The 21622-nt window shown below is 49.2% G+C and overlaps 1 protein-coding gene across 5 annotated transcripts in view; it reads right to left on the bottom strand.

The window, feature by feature from the left end:
- Nucleotides 1-21622, bottom strand: part of LOC119969395 (engulfment and cell motility protein 2) — a 242824-nt gene that overhangs the window by 154580 nt on the left and 66622 nt on the right. For all 5 annotated transcript variants that reach the window (XM_038802980.1, XM_038802983.1, XM_038802982.1 and 2 more), the window contains 2 exons: nt 15161-15316; nt 3825-3865 (listed from right to left, as the gene is read on the bottom strand). In XM_038802980.1, the coding sequence (XP_038658908.1) occupies nt 3825-3865; nt 15161-15238 (119 nt within the window). In that variant the 5' untranslated portion in view covers nt 15239-15316. The remainder of the gene's footprint in view (nt 1-3824; nt 3866-15160; nt 15317-21622) is intronic.

Here is a 21622-nt window from a genome sequence, read left to right as displayed (position 1 = left end):
TTCCACACACACTGGCTGGAGGGGATGGGGTTAAGGTTATGCTGAAAAAGCAAATACAGATATTAATTCTGGAGTTAATGACCATGGGATTACTGGAGTAACCAGCAGATAACAATTCCCATCAATCACTCACTCACTCTATGATTGCAGGCTGGAACAGATTTGCTTTTGTATTTGCTCGGAATGATTTGCTCTCGAGAGCACTGTGCCCTCAGGGAGTTTGGCTCCTTCCAGTTTGTGGTCTATTGCACAGCAGTTCCTGAATGATGTACAAAATGAGGTAAGCTCATAGCGGGAGAAGGAGTAGAGTTCACAGGCATATAACCTTTAATAGTTGCATCAACGTGCATTTATATAGTGCCGTTATTTTAGTAAAACATCCCAAGGCATTGCAGAGGCAGACAAAATTTGACACTGAAGATATTTGGAGAGGCAGCTAGAATGATGGAGCAGGAGACACATTTTAAAGTATACGAGAGCGAGATTTAAGGAGCAAATTCAAGAAACACAGATGCTGGGGCAAATTGACGAGTCAGGTGTCAATATGGAGCTAGTTTAATTTTCATAGGGAAATAGGACATATGGCTACTAGTGAAAAGGAAATGGGTCGTAAATACTGCCAAGCCAGAATAAGTCACGAATGACTGGTCATAGAATCCCTACAGACAGTGCAGGAGGAAACTATTCAGTCCATTGAGTCTACCCTGATCCTGCGAGAGAGCACCCTCCCCAGGTCCACTCTCCTACCCTATCCATATCAATGGAAAATGAACTATATTGGAGAGATTGTGAAGTTATTTGGCAAGGTATTGTGCATTCTATTCACAACATAAGGTTGCACCTTTTGCTGTCGACTGCCAAAAACATTGGAGGAAACAAAACAGTCCATCGATTTTCTTTCAACACAAGTGGACAGAAATACAGAACAAATTGCCATAAAGAGGGAAAATGGGATAATGAGTTCCTACTGGATTCTCTCCATTATTAACACCGAATATGAACTCAAGACCACCGGGGCAAAACTGTTGCCGTCTCATCCATTTCTTTTCATGTACAGGTGTAAAAACGCAAACTGTAATAAAAATATTTTTTAAAAAAAACAATAATGTGGCAGAGTGGGCAGCAGGATAAAAATTAAACCAACGTTTCTGCCACGTCCAGAGCAGGAGGGAAAAGGTGCCACATCAACGGTTACTGCACAAGAGAGGAGTAACATGGCATAGAGGGTAACACATTAACCTGGATAAAGGACTGGTTGGCTATCGAGAAGCAGAGGGTCGGGATAAATGGGTCTGTTTCGGTTTGGTGGCAATCTGTAACTGGGGGGGGGTTGCCACGGGCATCAGTGCTGGGGGTCTCAACTAATTACAATTCACATCAATGATTTGGAGGAAGGGACTGAATGTATGGTAGTCAAATTGGACGATGAGACCAGGATAGGTAGGAAAGTATAGGTTGGATAGGGAGAAGGTAATAGAATCTACAAACGAGATACAGATAGGGTAAGCAAGAGGGCAAAAAATTGGCAGATAGAGCGTAATGTGGGAAAATTTTAACTTGTTCACTTTGGCAGGAAGGCTAGAAAAGCAGCCTTTGATTGCAGAACTCAATGGTCCAGAGGGATCTGTGCACCCTGATACATGAATCAGAAGAAGCTGGTATGCAAGTATGCGATTTGAAAGGCAAATGGAATGTTGACATTTATTGAGGGGAATGAAGTATAAAAATAGGACATGTTTGCCACAGCTGTACAGGGCATTGGAGAGACTACATCTGGAATATTATGTACTCTGTTTTGGATTACTGTTTTAGTCTCCTATAAGGGTATCACAAGCAGTCAGAGAAGGTTCACGCGACTCATTCCTGGGACAAAGGGCTTATCTTATGAAGAAAGGTTAGGTTGGGCCTAAACCCACTGGATTTTAGAAGAATGAGAGGTCATCTTATTAATCTTGATTTGACAGGGTAAAGGGTAAAGGGGCGGCATAGTTGTTAGCACTGCTGCCTCACACCGCCAGGGACCCGGGTTCAATTCCAACCTTGGGTGGCTGTGTGGAGTTTGCACGTTCTCCCCGTGTCTACGTGGGTTTCTTCCGGGTGCTCAAGTTTCCTCCCACAGCCCAAAAATGTGCAGGTTAGGTGGATTGGCATCCTAAATTGCCCCTTAGTGTCCAGGGATGTGCAGGTTAGGTTGCGGGTATAAGGCAGGGATCTAGGTACAGTGCTCTTTCGGAGGGTCGTTGCAGACTCGATGGGCCAAATGGCCTCCTCCTGCACTAGGAATTCTAAGTCAGGAAGTACGAGTTAGTGTAGATGCAGTGCCAAACTTAAAAGCAGTGGTCAGTTTAAGATATCAAACCGAATTAAAAGGCATTCCAGCGCATACAGTATTAATGCATGAATTGCAGAGAATTTTAACCATTTGATAACAGTTGCAGAACTTCCTGGAAAGAACACCATCTGAATATCCACCATCCTCGTTGAAAGCAGGAGATTAACATAGAACGGTAGATGATCAAACGCAGACATTTGGCCGGGATTCTCCGACCCCACGCCGGGTCGGAGAATCCCCGGGGGTGGGGGGAGAATCGCGCCACGCTGCCCCAATGCCAGCTTACCGATTCTCCAGCGCTCATTCTTGGGTACTGTCGCGGCGGCAGTCAAGGGCTGTTGAAAGCACCCCCCCCCCCCCACCCCGGCAATTCTCTGGGCAAGTGGCCGCTCAGTTCGGCCGAGTCCCGCCGGCATGGGTTACTCAGGTCCCACATGGCGGGATCTGGAAGGTGCGTGAGAACCTGGCCGTGGGATTAGAGAATCCCGGCCATAATTACAAGTTTCACTTGACAGAACAGCAATTTTGACAGGTCAAGAGTTAAAACTTGGCAAAGAAGGGGAGTTATACTGGTCTCTGGGAAAAGAACGGGTTAATTTTAATGGATTAAAACTAAAAAGATACGGTGCAAGGGAAAACGCTTGTTCAAATCACCTGATTAAACAAGAATAAAACCCCATAATAGCATAATTCCAGAAGACACAGATTGAAATATCAAGAGACAGAGAAAGGAATTAACTGGGTGTTGGAACAGGTATATGGGATCTTTTACGATCTGATCAACCTGTATACCAAGCTCTGAGCAGTGATGTATCTGAGCCCCTCAATTAAACCAGAGAACTGTTCTGTAAATGTATGATTTTTAAAGATCATTTATGTGTTACATATTTAATATATCGGTAGTACCTGTTACAATATGCAAGAAGCCAATTGATTTGTGGAGTAAATTTTAATTAAGAATACACCTGTACTTTCTAACAGACGTAGACTGACTGTTGTTTGGTAGACAACTGAAGCAGCCAATTTCTGCACAGCAATATCCCACAAATGAGATGAATGGCCAGTTGTATCGTAGCAATAGGATCATATCTGAACATCCATTCTTTAAATACTGGTTTTCAGCCAAGATGTGTGCAGTGCTCATCTTACCAGTCATTGATCACAATCTGACAGGTACTTACTCACTATGTATTACATCACTCGGGCTGCATTATATCTGTCAAAATCACCACTCATCACACTGTGACTGTATCAAAGCCTTCTCTTCAAGGGCAATTAGGGATGGGCAATAAATGCTGTCGTAGCTGGTGGAGCCCATATCGCCTTGTATAAAAATAAAATTCATCAGTCGACCTGCATCTTACTCAACCTCTAATCACAATGCATCAGTGACTGAGTCATCCCTCCCCCCCCAACCCATACCAAGCTTTATCCACTGACTTCACCAAGCCCCCCTTTTGGCCAAGGTTAGTTGTGAGACAACAGCACTTACCCATCACAGACCTCCCGGATAATTGCAATCAGTGGCTTTTTCTGAAAATGACAAAGAGCTGAGTTAGCAATCAAATGAACCAGATAACATTCCAGATCAGGTCATACCTTACAGCATTCATATTGAAAGAGCAGTTCACAGTCAGCACAAAACCACAAGACTATTAGCTATATTTAGAATAGATTTCTGTGGCCAAATATTTTAAATGCTGGGTTGTAGCTTCTGCCACCTCACAGACACATGACCCCACCCATCTCAAATTATCAGCCACCTCTTTCTCTCAGATTCCTCTCCCACATATCTGTGACAGCTGGGACGCGAATAAGAAAACTGGGGGTTCAAGTCCCACTCCAGGACTTCAGCACAAAAAACAAGGGGCACGATTCTCGATAAAAATCTCTTTTTTAAAAATAAATTTAGAGTACCCAATTCATTTTTTTCAATTAAGGGGCAATTTAGCACGGCCAATCCACCTACCCTGCACATCTTTTGGTTGTGCGGGCGAAATCCACGCAAACGTAGGGAGAATGTGAAAGCTCCACAAGGACAGTGACCCAGAGCCGGGACTCCCGAAAAATTTCTAAGTGTGGTAGCGAGCGGGAACTGCCGCGAGGTTCCCCACGCACGGCCTGGCCTGGCGAGGTTGGCAACACTATTCGATATTAATTGGTCCAGTTATTGAAGCCCCATGAGCTTCTTGCCGCAAATGAAGGCTTGCCAGCAGATTCGCCAGCACTGTGCTCGTCAGCCCCTCGATAACAAGGTCGAGCAGCATTTAAGCCGCACTTGCTCAGCCAACCCCAGCCAGCTCGCAGCAATGGCGCCCAGGAGACCTGACCCAAGATTCGGGGATGCACATCTGCGGAGGCTCCTAGACGTAGTGGTGGCCAGGAGGGATGTCCTGTTCCCCAGAGGGTCAGCCATACGCCTGGGACGAGGTGGCGGTGACTGTGAGAGCCATGAGTGTGACCTAGAGGACTGGCCACACAGTGCCGGAAAAAGGTCAACGATCTATACCAGGCAGCACCAGTGTGTAGACACCAATGCCCTTCTCTCTCCCCCACAAGATCTTTCCGCCCCCCTGAGCATCCACCCCCAACTCGCCATGCAACACCCAAACCTCCCCTCAAACCCCCTCTCCCTGCAACCCGCGCCCCCCCCCGCTCCGCCCCACCACCACAGTGAACCATATGCATGGCTAATGATGCCCTCTGTGTCTCCTCAGGAAAAACTCTTCCACAATCGCCAGGAGAGGGTCCAGACTGGCGGTGGGGTGCTGGACATAAGAATCCTCACCTCCTACGAGGAGCGAGCCCTGGAGGCGACTGGGGTGGCCGAGGACAGAGCGGTCACCAACGCGGCTGGGGGACTCCGCAGGTGGTGAGGATCCTCCAGGCCCCAGCCGAAGGACCTGCCAAACGTGACTTACTGACTGACCCATCCCTCCCATTGACCACATCCAATCTCCCACAGCTCCTTCAGCCGACGGCGCCAACCCATCCCGGGCGTCACCTCTCCAGCCTCCCAGGAGACAACCTCGGAGGAGAGCTCCAAGGATGCCACATAACAGACACGACACAGCGGTCATCCCCACCTTCCACCAGAACAGATACACACGCCTTGGTGGGAAATATTAGTGGTCAGGCTTCTGGGGCACAATCTGGTGAGCACCACACAGCTGCTGATGCACATTGGCGGAGGTAGGAACCCCCAGGTGAGACAGCACTGGGAGGTGTGCTGGATCCTAGGACCCAGCTGGGTCCCAGCCTGACATAAGCCTGTGGAAAAGGACATCGCGGAGCTGATGGAGAAGTTAGGGTGCGGCCGTGACATTCAGAGGGAGATGTCAGCGACACTCCAGCAGGTCGATAACCGTTTGGAATAGTCCCAGAGGCTACAGGCGCAGGAGATGTTGCCGGCGATGCGTGGCACCAAGGCTAACACTGCTAGGGTAATACCACCGGGAGAGTGGGGCATTGTACAGCACAATAAACAACCTTGAGGACAACCAGTATGATGCCTCTTTCATCGGCAATGCGAGCTGACCTCCGAACCTTTGGCTCATCCCTCCAGAAACCCCCCCCCCGGCACATCACGTACAGGTGGTGGGTGTGGGCGAGCACTCAGCAGACAGGCAGGGGTCAGAGCATGGCATGGATGGAGGAGCACTGGCACTCAGCTCTGCCTGTTTCATTTCCCCCCCCCCCCCCCCCCCCCCCCCCACACACACACTGCCCTGCCCGTGGTGACCCACTGACGGTGCTGACACAATTCCAGCACCCTGGAACGATGTGACACATACCCTGGGAGAGTGGGAAATGGGAGGTGATTGACCAAGTTATGTCCTAAGTGAAGTGGGCGAGTACAAGGGCCTCCCTGGCCCTCCGGGCTTGCCGGACCCTAATCATTGCCACCTGTCCTGCAACGTCCAGATGGTCCTCCAGTTCCTCCCTGGCATCACCCTCCAGCCCCTGCTGGTCCGGCGCCATCTCATCCTCCTCCTTGGAGGTGGCCACAGGTTCTTGATCACCAACCTCCAGCTCATTGCCCCGCTGCTGTGTGAAGTTGTGGAGGACACGGCAGAGGCCACAAAGCGTGTGGCCTTCTGGGGGAGTGTACTGCAGTGCACTGCCGGAGTGGCCGAGGTACCAGAGCCACAAGAGCCACATCTTAAGGAGTCCGATGCACCATTCAATGACAGCCCGGTGGCAACATAGGCCTCAAGGTACCAGGTCTCAGCCTCTGTCTCCGGCCTCCGTACTGGTGACATGAGCCAGGTCCTCAGTGGTTACCCCTTATCCCACAAGAGCTAGCAGTCCAACCTGCGGTGCTCCTCGAAGAGGCCTGGGTTGACCGACTGCCCAGGATGTAGCTGTCACGGACACTCCCGGGAAGCGTGCACACACGTGCATGGTCTTGACCTGGTGATCACACACACGAGTTGTATGTTCAGGGAGTGGAACCCCTTTCTGTTCACATAGGGCACCCCCAGATGGCCCGGTGTCCCCCCAGGGCGACATGCGTGGCATCCACTACCCCCTAGACCTGGAGCAACCTGGCGACGACAACGAAACCTGTTTTCCGTGCATCTTGTTCGGCTTGGTCTATGTCACAGATGATGTAGTTTTCCGCCTGGGCATCTGCGACCTGTCAGATGCACCTGTGGGCTGTGGTCTGTGAGATACCACACAGGTTCCCGCTAATGCCCTGGAATGATCCAAGGTGTAAAAGTTCAGAGCTGCGTTGACCTTGATGGCCACACCGGGAGCAGGTATCCTCCTGTTCCATGTGGTGCCAAGTCCATCGGTACGTACCGCATGGGCCGCGCCATCTCCTTGTTGAGGCGGAGTCTGCTGTGGCACATGCTGTCCATCATCTGTTCAAATGACCGGTGACACCTGTACACCTTGGGCCATCACAGGACGGGTCCCTCCCTAACCTGATAGGCGGCCGGGTCTTCAGGATGTGCGGTAGGTTCCGACTCATGGGCCATCGCCTCGAGCATCTGCGGGCACTGCAGCTGCGGCTGCCGCCGCCACCTCAGTCGGATCGCCTGGACTACCAGCAGCATCACTAGGGCCTGCTCTGGGTCCAAAATCCCTGCCATAGCCTTCAATATCTGTAAGGCATTGGGAGAGGGTGTTAGACTGACAAACAGCGTTGCTCCCATCCCAGGACTCTCTAATCCCCCATTGAACCCCCAGCCCACGCATACCCTGCCGCAGTGGAGCCCCCCTCACCGGATGCCAGACACTGTACCCCGGACACTTGCCAGGCATGCCACCTGGACTGGGCGCCGGTCCCCTTCCTGTGGCACTCACCCACCCTCCAGCCATGGACATGTCCCCGGAGCTATGTCCCATCTCCTGGGTGTTCAGATGTTGGCTGCTGTGTGTGCGGTGTTGCCTCTTGCAGTGTTCAGACACAGTGTCCAGGCATCACGATTTGACTCCCACAGGGTACATGGCCTGCCCATCTACGGGAATCCACTTGGGTTGTGTGAAGTGCTCACTGAGCCATGACTGCCAATTCCCCATTAGCAATAGCCTTCAGCCACACGACCAGAGGCCTCGGCAGTCGGTGGGAGTTATGGGTGGTCGGTCCGCCAGACGGGCAGCGACAAATGTTGCCCCCGGAACGGGTACACACGATCCAGGGGTTGGCGTGGTGGTGCAACAAACAGTTGCCCCATCGGTTGTCCTCCCAGCGCCTCCCTCCCCCCATCCTCCCATGGCAGCCCACCCCTGCCGAGGGCTCTTTGCCTGTGAGCAAAGATGGCTGCTCACTTCCTCAGCTCCTCACAGAAGCCCTTCCGCCAGGTTCACCTTTTTAAAAAGGAATGCCAATCAGTGCCAGCGTGACCACCTGCTGGGGAGGCCGATGAATGACGGGAGGATAAGGGATGTCTCACGTTAATTGTACGAAATAGGACTTAAGTGGTGATAATTGGTTGCTCACCACGCTACGGCGAGATTGCGATTCCACCTACAGGAGTGGGCCGGTTGCATCGCAAGCTGTTTGGCAGATGGCACGGCTATAGCTTTCTGCCTCTCCTGCTATTTACTGGCCACATTTCACTTGAGCGAGAGCACAAGGAGACTGGAGAATCGCGCCCAAGGATGACACCTCACTGCAGTAGTGAGGGAGTGCTGCACTGTTGGAGGTGGCATCTTTCAGATTAAAAATAAATAAATTTAGAGTACCCAATTATTTTTTTACAATTAAGGGGCAATTTAGCATGGCAAATCCACCTAACCTGCACATCTTTGGGCCGTTGGGGTGAAACCCACACAGACAAGGGGAGAATGTGCAAACTCCACACCGACAGTGACCCAGGGCCGGGATCGAACCGGAGTCCTCAGCGTCGTAGGCAACAGTGCTAACCACTGCCCAACCGTGCCGCCCCAGCCATCTTTCAGATTAAACGTTAAACCAAGGCCCATTTTTGCTCTGTCAGGTGGATGATATAGATTCAATTACACTATTCCACTGTAGGGAAGGGGCGTTGTCTCAATTCAAAGGTGCTATTTTACCCACTGGTGGAATTAGGTTCTGGACCAGAAGGCCCATGTTTGATGTTCTCACCCTGCCACCACTCGAGACCCTTGAGTGACCAACTGATGACCCGTTCCCGTACCAGCCTCGCCGAACAGGCGCCGGAATGTGGCGACTAGGGGCTTTTCACAGTAACTTCATTTGAAACCTACTTGTGACAATAAGCGATTTTCATTTCACCTAGCCATGCTGCCATCACCAGTATTAATCCAGCTGCAAGTGAGCTTGTCACCATGCGGTGTGCACGACATGTGAACCTGTCACCTCGGGGCCAGAGGTTGGGCAGTTCATAGAATCATAGCATTTACAGTGCAGGAGGCGGCCATTTGGCCCATCAAGTCTGCACTGGCCCCTGGAAAGAGCACGCCCAACTAAGCCGACACCTCCACCCCATCCCCATAACCCAGTAACCTCACCTTTTTTTGGACACCAAGGGCAATTTAGCATGGCTAATCCACCTAACCTGCACATCTTTAGACTGTGGGATGAAACCAGAGCAACCGGAGGAAACCCACACAGACACGGGGAGAACATGCAGTCTCCGCACAGACAGTGACCCAAGCCAGGAATTGAACCTGGGACCATGGAGCTGTGGAGCAATTGTGCTAACCACTGTGCTATCGTGCCGCCCCGTTGGAAGAGGGGGTCCCACAGAGAGCACTTCCCCACATTCACTCTTGATACCCAATGACGACCTCTGCCTGCATCTCATCCCACTCCACGAAACCACTCTTCCCCCCCAAACATTACTCAAGAATTATAACCTCTGAAAGGCAGCTCTCACCGGGCTGGACTTCCATTTCTGGGATCTCGATTCCGGGGCCAGGATATTTAGGATGGCTTGGTTTCCCTTTCCATGATCTGTGAAGTTGGTGGAGTACACATTCCATCGATACTGCCTGCCGAGTAGCCATTTAATGCTCCAACAAGCGTTAATTGGCTGAAGGTGGGACTTCTGCCCTTCACTCAAGATGAAGCTCTGCCTCAGAGCTGTCAGTCAACCTGATCGGCCTGCAGCTCTCTAAGCCAGTGATTCTCAAACTATCTGATGTGGCGGACCGGCAGTTTTTTTTTCCAATGTGCCAGGGACCGGCAGTCTCCCGTGGCATTGAATATCACTACTGTCTCTTTCTTTTCTGGAAACACTCCACGTACCGGCAGACGATGGCTCGCGTACCGGCAGCGGTACGCGTACCACACTTTGAGTAGCACTGCTCAAGGCCATACAGGACTCGGACTCCAAATAGTCCCCAGAGCCCAAATCTCAGGAGTCCAGGATCAGGGATGTTTTGGGGCTCGAGGGCAGATTCAGGAAGTAAGGCCCCGGACGATGGGAGGGAAGACAATCAGGGGCCTGATCTTATAGGGGAGGGGGTGGGGCCTGATGATAAAGAGAGGATGCTGAAGGAGGTGCCCGGCCCTACTGAAGGCCTGAACAGGCTCACTTTTTGGGCTTCCCTCCTATCCCAGAGCTCCTCCTGCAAGCCCGAAAATGAAGCTGGGCGGGAAATGCCTTTAAGTGGTTAATAATAGGGGTCAGGCTGGCTTAGGACTCGCCCGCCCCAGCATAAAATTGTAGAGCGGCCGGCCCGGGCTGGAGCCCGGCAGGAAGGCTGTCCAAGTAATTTTACAGCCACCATCTTTACACCCCCCACCCCAACACTGCCAACAACCACCAGTGGAAGAGTGTAAAATTCTGTCCTGGGGAAAGCCTGCAGGTAGCCACGACACGGTCTGATTAGTGTGTGGCTTGACAGACCTTCGTGAAGAGAGGCAACTTCTCTGACTTTCCTACCAGGGCTAACAAGAACCCCCCCCCCCACCAACACCACAATAGGATTCTGCCCATGGTTGCTATAGCTCTCTGCCAATGCAGTTCCCATTGCGACATGTCAGAGTCAACAGAAGAAAAAAAAACTAGCAAAACAGGGAAGTAAGAATACTGGTCTGAATTGTTTTTTCTTTCTGGGTCGGTTGTCGGCGAATTGTTAAGTGAGTGGCTGATAAAAGGAGTTGTTGACCAATCATGGCATTGTATCCCAGAATGATAGAAGATAAACTCAATGGGCCTTTGGTCTCTTTTCAATCTAACAATTGCTAAATTCCCAGTTTACGCTAAGTCCCAACGGCACAGTGATCAGCACTGCTGCCTCACAACGCCAGGGACCCGGGTTCAACTCTGGCTTTGGGTGACTGTCTGTGTAGAGTTTGCACTTTCTCCCTGTGTCTGCTTGGGTTTCCACCTTGTCCTCCTCATTCCTCCCACAGTCTGAAGATATGCGGGTTGGATGGATTGGCCATGCTAAATTGCCCCTTAGTGTCCAGGGATGTGCAGGACAGGTGGGGTTACGGGTGATAGGCCAGGGTTGACGGGGGAGTGTAAATGGATAGGGTGCTCATTCGAAGGGTCGGTGCAGATTCGATGGGCTGAATGGCCTCCTTCTGCACTGTAGGGTTTCCATGATTCTACAGTAAAAGATGCTGTTGCTGAGTGAAAGAAATGTAACTGGAGATGGGTGGTGGCTTGTGAGACCCACAATATGCAAGTCTCCAATACCCCAGGTCTCTCTCTACTCCATCACCACTTCCTTTCAAAATACTCCAACTTGTGCAAGGACAAGCCTTAAGCATCTGAAAATTTCCTCCCAACTCTCAGCAGGATGGGCAGGCTGAAGAGATTCGCAGAAAGGCGGTCAGTTCAGAATTAATAAGCGCTTTGGAGGACCACAGGAGGATTTAGAATTACAGAGACATTACTTTCAGGTGAAAGAATTCATTGTTCTTTAAAACAGGTGATTAAATAATAATAATCTCTATTATCGTCATAAGTAGGCTTACATTAACACTGCAATGAAGTTACTGTGAAATGAACTAAAGGCAAGATGTGCAAAGTATAATTATTGATGGATATCTGGTTGTGGGCTGGATGAGGCAAATGGTTTACGTTCCTCAAGGGAGAGGCAGCAGCATCAAAAAAGGAGGCAATGGCTTCAGATAAGGCAGGAAGGCGCAGCCCCTTGAGTGGGCGAGGTTGGACAGGAGGGTTTTAATTCTGCAGGGAGGAGACAAGCTTGGTGTGATCGAAAGGGGCACCATCTAGTGTTCTGCCCAACTTAAATTTTGATTAAAAAAACAAATCCATGAGGATCTGTGATTGATAAAATTATATTCTTACACTTGTTACATGGGAGAGTCACTAGAATCCAGATGTGTGCCCAAAAGCTCACAGTGAGCTCCTGATTCGGTTCAAACCACTTTTCTTTGAGGTAATCCTCACCCCAATTATACTTGCATGCTTCATGGAGTGTGAAAAAGGAACAATGTGGTGATATTCAATCTTGGCTAACAGGGTGACAAGGGCCTTTGAATTCAAAGCAACTCAAAAAGTGACACAGGACTGCAGTACAGCTGACAAAGTGTGTAGATTGGGCAGGCTGCAAATAGAGCTTATCGCAAGACCAATTTTATAGAAATACTGGAAGGAAAACAACTTCATTGAGAGCCATGGTGCAGTTACCTCACCACAGGGGAGTGCACACAGTAACCCTGGTGGCCACTGTCTTTTTGGTGTACGTTATTTAAAATATTTAATGCAGCAAGTTCAATCATCACAGTTACATTTGAGGGCTAAATTAAGGAGTGTAATTGAATTTCTTCAGTTTTGGAGTGTCCTGCTGATACTCTGGGGGTTAGGGAGGGTGTTCCAGTCTCTCCCCTCCTCTCAGCTTCCGTAGTTTCACAGGAGCTGGCCATCATATAAGAGTCTCATTGTGTCTGCGGCGGCCCTCAAGCACCTATCTATTCTCATCCCATTTTCCATCATTTGCTCCGTAGCCTTGTATGCTATGGCACTTTAATTGATCATCCAAATGCCCCCCCCCCTCCCGCCCCAAGCAGGGCAACGACGATCAATTGAAGTTGTTCACTTTGAGTTGACTGGCTCCTCTTTTTGACTTTTCCCCATGAACAAACTCAATGCAGTGCTTCACATCAGCCATCGAGTTTGGATTTGAGGGGTCGCTTCACAGCTGAATGCCCTTCCTGACACGAATACTCTCCATTTACCTGGGCTGGCAACTTGCACAGATAGTCACCGATTTGCCTGCACAAATGGCTGGGCTATTTCATAGCCATAAAGTCCTGGAATGGGACATGAACACAAGGGTCTTCTGCTCAGATGCAAGATAGCTACTCACTGAGCCATTCCACCTCCTAACGGTGCCGTAATTAAAGAATGTGCCTGGCCAACAAGGGTCAGCAACAATGTAGTAAAACATCCCATGGCATTTCTCAGGAACATTACCAGTCAAAAATTGACACCAAGAAAATGGAAACATAAGGTCATGTGATCAAAAGCTTCGTCAAAGGTATGTTTTAAGGAGTACCTTAAAATGAGGGAAGAGGGACGCGGAAAAAGGAGAGAGGTTTAGGGAGAACACTGCAGTGCTTGGGTCTAGGCAGCTGAAAGCAATGGCTGCAGCAAAGAAAGTGGGTGATGCACAAGAGGTAATGATTTGGAGGAATATTGGGGGTACCAATGTCAAGCAAGAGTCTGTCCTCCCTTAAAATCCACAAGCACTGTTCAGCAGGGATAAACTGATAGCAATCAAGAACAGAACTCCCATGTACTGTCTTATTGAAGAGTTTACTGCCGAAGGGTTGATATTCTGATTAGGTGGAGTCCAACCAAGGAGTTTAAGTTCAATGCGCATGAAAAATAAATCTCATTAACAGGTAGCAGCTGGCATACATGCTGCCTGTAGCGATGTGAGACTTCTGAGAGCCAGCTGCCTCTCCACACATGTTTTAAACCAACGTCAAACTTCCAACCCCCAAGCCGAATCAGCAGCCAGTTTTGTAGCTGCAGTGCAGTGTGTCACGTAGCATCTTAATAATAATAATCGCTTATTGTCACAAGTAGGCTTCAATGAAGTTACTGTGAAAAGCCCCTAGTCGCCACATTCCGGCGCCTGTTCGGGGAGGCCAGTACGGGAATTGAACCCGCGCTGCTGGCATTGCTCTGCATTGCAAGCCAGCTATTTAGCCCACTGTGCTAAACCAGCCCCTGCAATATCACACTGCCTCGGCAGAGTGTCAACCTGTCCACCATCTACATGGCACAAGTCAGGAGTGTGATGGAATACTCTGCACTTTCCTGGATGAGTGAATCTCCAACGACTCCTCGACACCATCCAGGACAAAGCAACCACTTGATTGGGACTCCGACTACCACATTAAACAATCACTCTCCCCACCACTGACGCACAGTGGCTGCCACGTGCAGTCGACAAGATGCATGGAGCAACTCATCAAGGGTCCTTTGATGGCACCTTCCAATCCAATGTGATTCAACACCTAGTTGGTGAAGAGCAGGAGACCTCATGGGAACATCACCATCTGCGAGTTCTCTTCCAAGCCACACACATTCTGGACTTGGTATCATATCACCATTCCTTCACTGTTGCAGGGTCAAAATCTTGGAACTCCCTTCCTAACAGCACAGTGGGTGTTCCTGCACCTCAGGGACTGTAGCGGTTACCTTCTCTTTTTTTTCTAAATTTAGTGTATCCAATTAATTTTTTCTAATTTTGGGGCAATTTAGTGTGGCCAATCCACCTAGCCTGCACATCTTTTGGGTTGTGGGGACGAAACCCACACAAGCACAGGGAGAATATGCAAACTCCACACGGATAGTTAACCAGAGCCGGGATTCGAACCTGGGACCTCGGCACCGTGAGGCTGCAGGGCTAACCCACTGCGCCACCATGCTGTCCCGTGGTTACCTTCTCAAGGACAATTAGCGGCGAGCAACAAACGCTGACCTTGCCAGTCCACATAGGAATAAAAAGTCACTCTCTGTTTCAGGGGCACAAGCTCAGTCTGCCTCATTTTACAAACGACTCACTTCCTGCCATAACTCTGTCCAATGCTAGCCCCTCACCACCCAATGACACTCCATTTCCTTTTAATCTAACACGCACTCTTCATACCTCTGTGCAATGGGGGGGGGAGGGGTGGGGGGGGGGGGGGGGGGGTGGGGGGGGGGGGGGGTGGGGGGAAGAAGTGGGAAAATTCAAAACCCCCAGTTCCTCCTCATCTCTCACTCAGTCACTCTCAACCCTCCTATTTCAGTGCATCACTTTTTAATAACCAACCTGGTTAATCCCACATAGTGCAAATCATCAGACTAATTATCTCTGATAAACTCCCTTGTACAAACGTTAACATTACAGATTTTAAGCTGAACTCGATCTGTGATCCACAGGCTCACGGACACTCACCTGGTCTATTTCAATCAACTGGGCATTGGCTCCTGGCCATTCGATCGCCACTTTTACGATATCTGATGGGGGTGGCATTGTGCCAAATAGTCCAGCTCTTGCCCTCTTAACCGTTCAACGGAATGGATCAGTGCCCTGATACATCAGAGGTTAAACCTATGCAGCAGAGCAGTTTAAAATTAATAACCTACTTAAAACAAATAGTTTTGAATTAATAATGCAACAGTTCACTCCAGGACAAATAATCTGTTTGATCGGCACCCCATCCACCACTTTTACTCCCTGCATTGCTGATGCTTAGTGGCCGCAGTGTGTACCATCTACCAGATGCATCGCAGGAACTCACCAAGGCGTTTTCAACAGTGCCTTTCAAACCCATAACCTCTACCACCTAGAAGGACAAGGGCAGTAGATACCTAGGGTCACCGCCACCTGTAAGTACCCCTCCGAGCCACACACTTGGAAATATATTGCTGCTCCTTCAGTGTCGCTGGGTCACCATCCTGGAACTCCTTCCCTAACAGCACTGCGGGTGTACCTACAGCACATGATTTGCAGTGGTTCAAGGCGGCAGCTCAGCACCATCTTCTGAAGGGCAGTTAGGGATGGGCAATAAATGCTGGCCTAGGCAGCCACACCCATAGCCCCCGAACAAACGAATAAATAAAAATTGTAACTTAACTACATAGATCAGAAGATCCAGATTTCATTCTCCACATCTACAGAGAGTAGGCAGAATGCTACAGTTGATCTCAGGTCCCCTGGCTATGAAAGGAAAGGATTTGCTAACAGGCTTCCTCCTTGTCAGTCGCCAGTGCTAGTATCCATGTATGTGTGGTTTAAGTGTAGACAGGATCAAAGGGTTGTATATTGCAGGTTAGGCTCTCATACAAAAATCCTCAGCGCCGAAGGGGACCATTCAGCCCATGTCGGGTCTTTGAAAGAGCTAGTGCTACTCTCTTGCTCTGTCTCCATAGCCTGGCAAACCTGTCCTTTTGAGCACATAATTGGCAATCAGAAATAAAATTAGTAATCCATTTCTGTAAAGTACTATCAAGCTTTGTAATGGCTGCGAATTTACATCCTGACCATTGTATTCAGGACGAGAGGGAAAATGAAGACAGAAATCCTCCTTAAAAAATATTTCACATACCAAACAGGAAACAAACAGCACTAAATACACACAGCTGCAGTGAAGCTTCTTACCACCTGAAAATGAGTGATGTCAGTGGTTAAGACAGGACGGTTTCTAAAAAGTACAACACTCAAGTCATTATACACCTGAAAAACACATTGCGGCCTTTGACCCATAACGTTCCTGCTGCCTCTCCACACGGTTCAGGGGCCCAATGTAAAAAAAAATTAAAATTGTCCTTTAACATTGGTGGAAAAGGGAGCTGGTTGAATCGGTGAATAATATTCTAGCATTCTATCCATCATGAAGAGAGAAACCTTTTAAATAACTTTTGCAGATGAGGCATGACTGGAGGGACTGTGTGGTTTTAAAAAATGCACAAGAGACTTGCAACACCTCTCAATTTTGGTCATAGAGGTCTCAGAGTGCACAGCTAATGAAGAAGAATACAGTAACCAACTTGTTGTACAAGCCAGGCTCTGCATGGAGTAGAATTCTCAGCTTTGGTTTTGGGTGCTATTATTCATGGGAGTAATTGCTGCTCTCCAGGAGCACTCCCTGCTCACTTTCGATGTGCACCGTCAACCCGAATGGCTCAATCTTGAAGATGAACTGAATTAATTTCATGCATCATCTAATAAACAGTGCACACTACAAAGTGCTCTTTGGGGGGTTTAAACTAATTCAGCAGGGGCATGGGAACCTGGATTGTAGTTTTGGGGTACGGGAGATTGAGAGTATAGAGGTCAGGAGCACAGATTTGACTTCGCAGGAGGGTGCCAGTGTTCAGGTAGGTGGTTTGAAGTGTGTCTACTTCAATGCCAGGAGTATACGAAATAAGGTAGGGGAACTGGCAGCATGGGTGGGTACCTGGGACTTCGACGTTGTGGCCATTTCAGAGACATGGATAGAGCAGGGACAGGAATGGTTGTTGCAGGTTCCGGGGTTTAGGTGTTTTAGTAAGCTCAGAGAAGGGGGCAAAAGAGGGGGAGGTGTGGCGCTGCTAGTCAAGGTCAGTATTATGGTGGAGGAAAGGATGCTAGATGGGGACTCTTCTTCTGAGGTAGTATGGGCTGAGGTTAGAAACAGGAAAGGAGAGGTCACCCTGTTGGGAGTTTTCTATAGGCCACCTAATAGTTCTAGGGATGTAGAGGAAAGGATGGCGAAGATGATTCTGGAAAAGAGCGAAAGTAACAGGGTAGTTGTTATGGGAGACTTTAACTTTCCAAATATTGACTGGAAAAGATATAGTTCGAGTACATTAGATGGGTCGTTCTTTGTACAATGTGTGCAGGAGGGTTTCCTGACACAATATGTTGACAGGCCAACAAGAGGCGAGGCCACATTGGATTTGGTTTTGGGTAATGAACCAGGCCAGGTGTTAGATCTGGAGGTAGGTGAGCACTTTGGAAACAGTGATCACAATTCGGTGACCTTTACGTTAGTGATGGAAAGGGATAAGTATACCCCGCAGGGCAAGAGTTATAGCTGGGGGAAGGGCAATTATGATGCCATTAGACATGACTTAGGATGTGTTGGTTGGAGAAGTAGGCTGCAAGGGTTGGGCACACTGGATATGTGGAGCTTGTTCAAGGAACAGCTATTGCATGTTCTTGATAAGTACGTAACCAGTCAGGCAGGGAGGAAGGGGTCGAGCGAGGGAACCGTGGTTTACCAAAGAAGTGGAATCTCTTGTTAAGAGGAAGAAGGAGGCCTATATGAAGATGAAGCATGAAGTTTCAGTTGGGGCGCTTGATAGTTACAAGGAAGCGAGGAAGGATCTAAAGAGAGAGCTGAGGCGAGCAAGGAGGGGACATGAGAAGTCTTTGGCAGGTAGGATCAAGGAAAACCCAAAAGTTTTCTATAGGTATGTCAGGAATAAAAGAATGACTAGGGTAAGAGTAGGGCCAGTCAAGGACAGTGGTGGGAAGTTGTGTGTGGAGGCTGAGGAGATAAGCGAGATACTAAATGAATACTTTTTGTCAGTATTCACTCAAGAAAAAGATAATATTGTGGAGGAGAATGCTGAGACCCAGGCTATTAGAATAGATGGCATTGAGGTGCGTAGGGAAGAAGTGTTGGCAATTCTGGACAAGGTGAAAATAGATAAGTCCCCGGGGCCGGATGGGATTTATCCTAGGATTCTCTGGGAAGCCAGGGAAGAGATTGCTGAGCCTTTGGCTTTGATTTTTAGGTCATCATTGGCTACAGGAATAGTGCCAGAGGACTGGAGGATAGCAAATGTGGTCCCTTTGTTCAAGAAGGGGAGTAGAGATAACCCCGGTAACTATAGGCCGGTGAGCCTAACGTCTGTGGTGGGTAAGGTCTTGGAGAGGATTATAAAAGATACGATTTATAATCATCTAGATAGGAATAATATGATTAGGGATAGTCAGCATGGTTTTGTGAAGGGTAGGTCATGCCTCACAAACCTTATCGAGTTCTTTGAGAAGGTGACTGAACAGGTAGACGAGGGTAGAGCAGTTGATGTGGTGTATATGGATTTCAGTAAAGCGTTTGATAAGGTTCCCCACGGTCGGCTATTGCAGAAAATACGGAGGCTGGGGATTGAGGGTGATTTAGAGATGTGGATCAGAAATTGGCTAGTTGAAAGAAGACAGAGAGTGGTAGTTGATGGGAAATGTTCAGAATGGATTTCAGTTACGAGTGACGTACCACAAGGATCTGTTCTGGGGCCGTTGCTGTTAGAGGGATTGAGTTCCGGAGCCATGAGGTCATGTTGCAGTTGTACAAAACTCTAGTACGGCTGCATTTGGAGTATTGCGTACAGTTCTGGTCGCCTCATTATAGGAAGGACGTGGAAGCTTTGGAACGGGTGCAGAGGAGATTTACCAGGATGTTGCCTGGTATGGAGGGAAAATCTTATGAGGAAAGGCTGATGGACTTGAGGTTGTTTTCGTTAGAGAGAAGAAGGTTAAGAGGTGACTTAATAGAGGCATACAAAATGATCAGAGGGTTAGATAGGGTGGACAGCGAGAGCCTTCTCCCGCGGATGGGGGTGGCTAGCACGAGGGGACATAGCCTTAAATTGAGGGGTAGTAGATATAGGACAGAGGTCAGAGGTGGGTTTTTTACGCAAAGAGTGGTGAGGCCGTGGAATGCCCTACCTGCAACAGTAGTGAACTCGCCAACATTGAGGGCATTTAAAAGTTTATTGGATAAGCATATGGATGATAAGGGCATAGTGTAGGTTAGATGGCCTTTAGTTTTTTTTTTCCATGTCGGTGCAACATCGAGGGCCGAAGGGCCTGTACTGCGCTGTATCGTTCTATGTTCTATGTTCTATGTTCTAAAGTGGTCTTCTGTGCGACACTGAATGGAGTACCTGAATCACATGTTGAAATCTTGATATTCTTGCAATGGAGCACAACAAACTACAGCTGAGCTGGCACATAAAATTATGATGCATTGTCATCATTTACTTTAAAAAATAAAAAAAATTTAGACGACCCAATTATTTTTTTACAATTAAGGGGCACTTTAGCGTGGCCAATTCAACTAACCCGCACATCTTTGGTTTGTGGGGGTGAAACCCACACAGACACTGAGAATGTGCAAACTCCACACGGATAGTGACTCGGGGGGCCCGGATCGAACCTGGGTCCTCAGTGCCATAGGCAGCAGTGCTAACCAAACATCATTATTTACAATGTGTAATTTCAACCATGAGCTGTATCGAGATGGCAATGAGTCCATGATTGCAGAGCAGCCAGTAAGATGCAATGTTGTACATTTACACCCAGTGTCTCAATGCATTGCTTTGTTTTTCTACTTACCAAGTCAATTAATCAGAAATGCAACACAACGACTCTACAATACAGTGCCAAGTTCATTCTCCGAATGATGACACATCCTCCAAACACATCCGAGAAACACATGGCTATTCAACGCAACTCGCTTTGAATAAGGTGCCTGAATGGGAACGGATGGCCGAGGCCGCACATAGCTCCGTTTTTTACAATGGGGAGCTCTGCTCACCGGAACTCCCCGTTGTAGCAAGAGATCAGGAGGCCCAGTAAAGAACCTCCGACCTCTTTCCCCCCCACCCCTCCCCGAACGTGATGGGCCGAAGTCCCGCTGGTTCTTTGCCAGTTCCACCAGCGTAAATTAGACTAGGGCCCTAACCGGCGGGGCCTGGCAGCGCGGGCAGGGTCTGGGGTCCTTGGGAGGAGGGGGCGATCTAGCTCCGGGGCGGGGGGGGGGGGGGCACGGTGGCCTGGCCCGCGATCGGGGCCCACCAATCTGCGGGCGGGCCTGTGCCGTGGTGGCACTTTTTTCTCAATATGTCGGCCGTGTCAGCCTCCGCGATGGCCGACGTGTAGGTGAACCCCTCTGCGCATGCGCGGGGATGTCGTCAGCAGCCGCTGACGCTCCCGCGCATGCACGGATTCGTGCCGGCTTGCGGAATCCCTTCAGTCCCGGCTGGCGCGGCGCCAAAGGCCTTCCACGTCGGCCGGCAGGGCGCAAACCACTCCGGCGCCGGCCTAGCCCCTGAGGGTGCGGAGGAGTCCGCACTTTTGGGGCGGGCCGACGCCGGAGTGGTTCACGCCACTCCATCCCGCCAGGACCCCCCGCCCCACCGGGTACGGAAGAATCCCACCCAATATCTCAAAATTTGCAGATGACAAAGCTGGGTGGGAGTGTGAGCTGAGAGGAGAAGCAGAGATTCTTCAATGTGATTTTGACAAGTTGAGTGAACGGGCAAATGAATGGCAGATGCAATATAATTTGGATAGATGTGAAGTTATTCACTCTGATAGCAAAACAGGAAGGCAGATTATCTGATTAGGAGAGGGGAATATGCAATGATACCAGAGTGCCCTCATACACCAGTTGCTACAGGTAAACGTGTATGTCAGTAGGAGGTAAAGAAGGTAAATGGTATGTTGGCATTCATAGCGAGAAAGTTGGAATGCAGGAGCAGTGATATCTTGCTGAATTATACACGCTTTGGTGATGCCACACCTGGAATAGTGTGCGCAATTTTGGTCTCTTTATCCAAGGAAGGATGTTCTTGCTCTAGAGGGAGTGCAGAGAAGGTTTACTAGACTGATTCCTGGAACGGTAAGACTGACATATGAGGAGAGGCTGAGTCGGTGAGGATTGTATTCACTGGAGTTCAGAAGATTTTTTAAAAAAAATTTGAAGTACCCAATTCATTTTTTTCCCCCAAATTAAGGGGCAATTTAGCGTGGCCCTGCCCTGCATATCTGTGGGATGTGGGGGCTCAAACAAACACGAGGCGAATGTGCAAACTCCACATGGACAGTGACCCAGAGCCAGGACCGAACCTGGGACCTCAGCAC

The sequence above is a fragment of the Scyliorhinus canicula genome, chromosome 7, assembly GCF_902713615.1.
Source record: "Scyliorhinus canicula chromosome 7, sScyCan1.1, whole genome shotgun sequence".
NCBI classification, from domain to species: Eukaryota; Metazoa; Chordata; class Chondrichthyes; order Carcharhiniformes; family Scyliorhinidae; genus Scyliorhinus; species Scyliorhinus canicula.
This window is presented reverse-complemented; position numbering and strand designations above follow the sequence as displayed.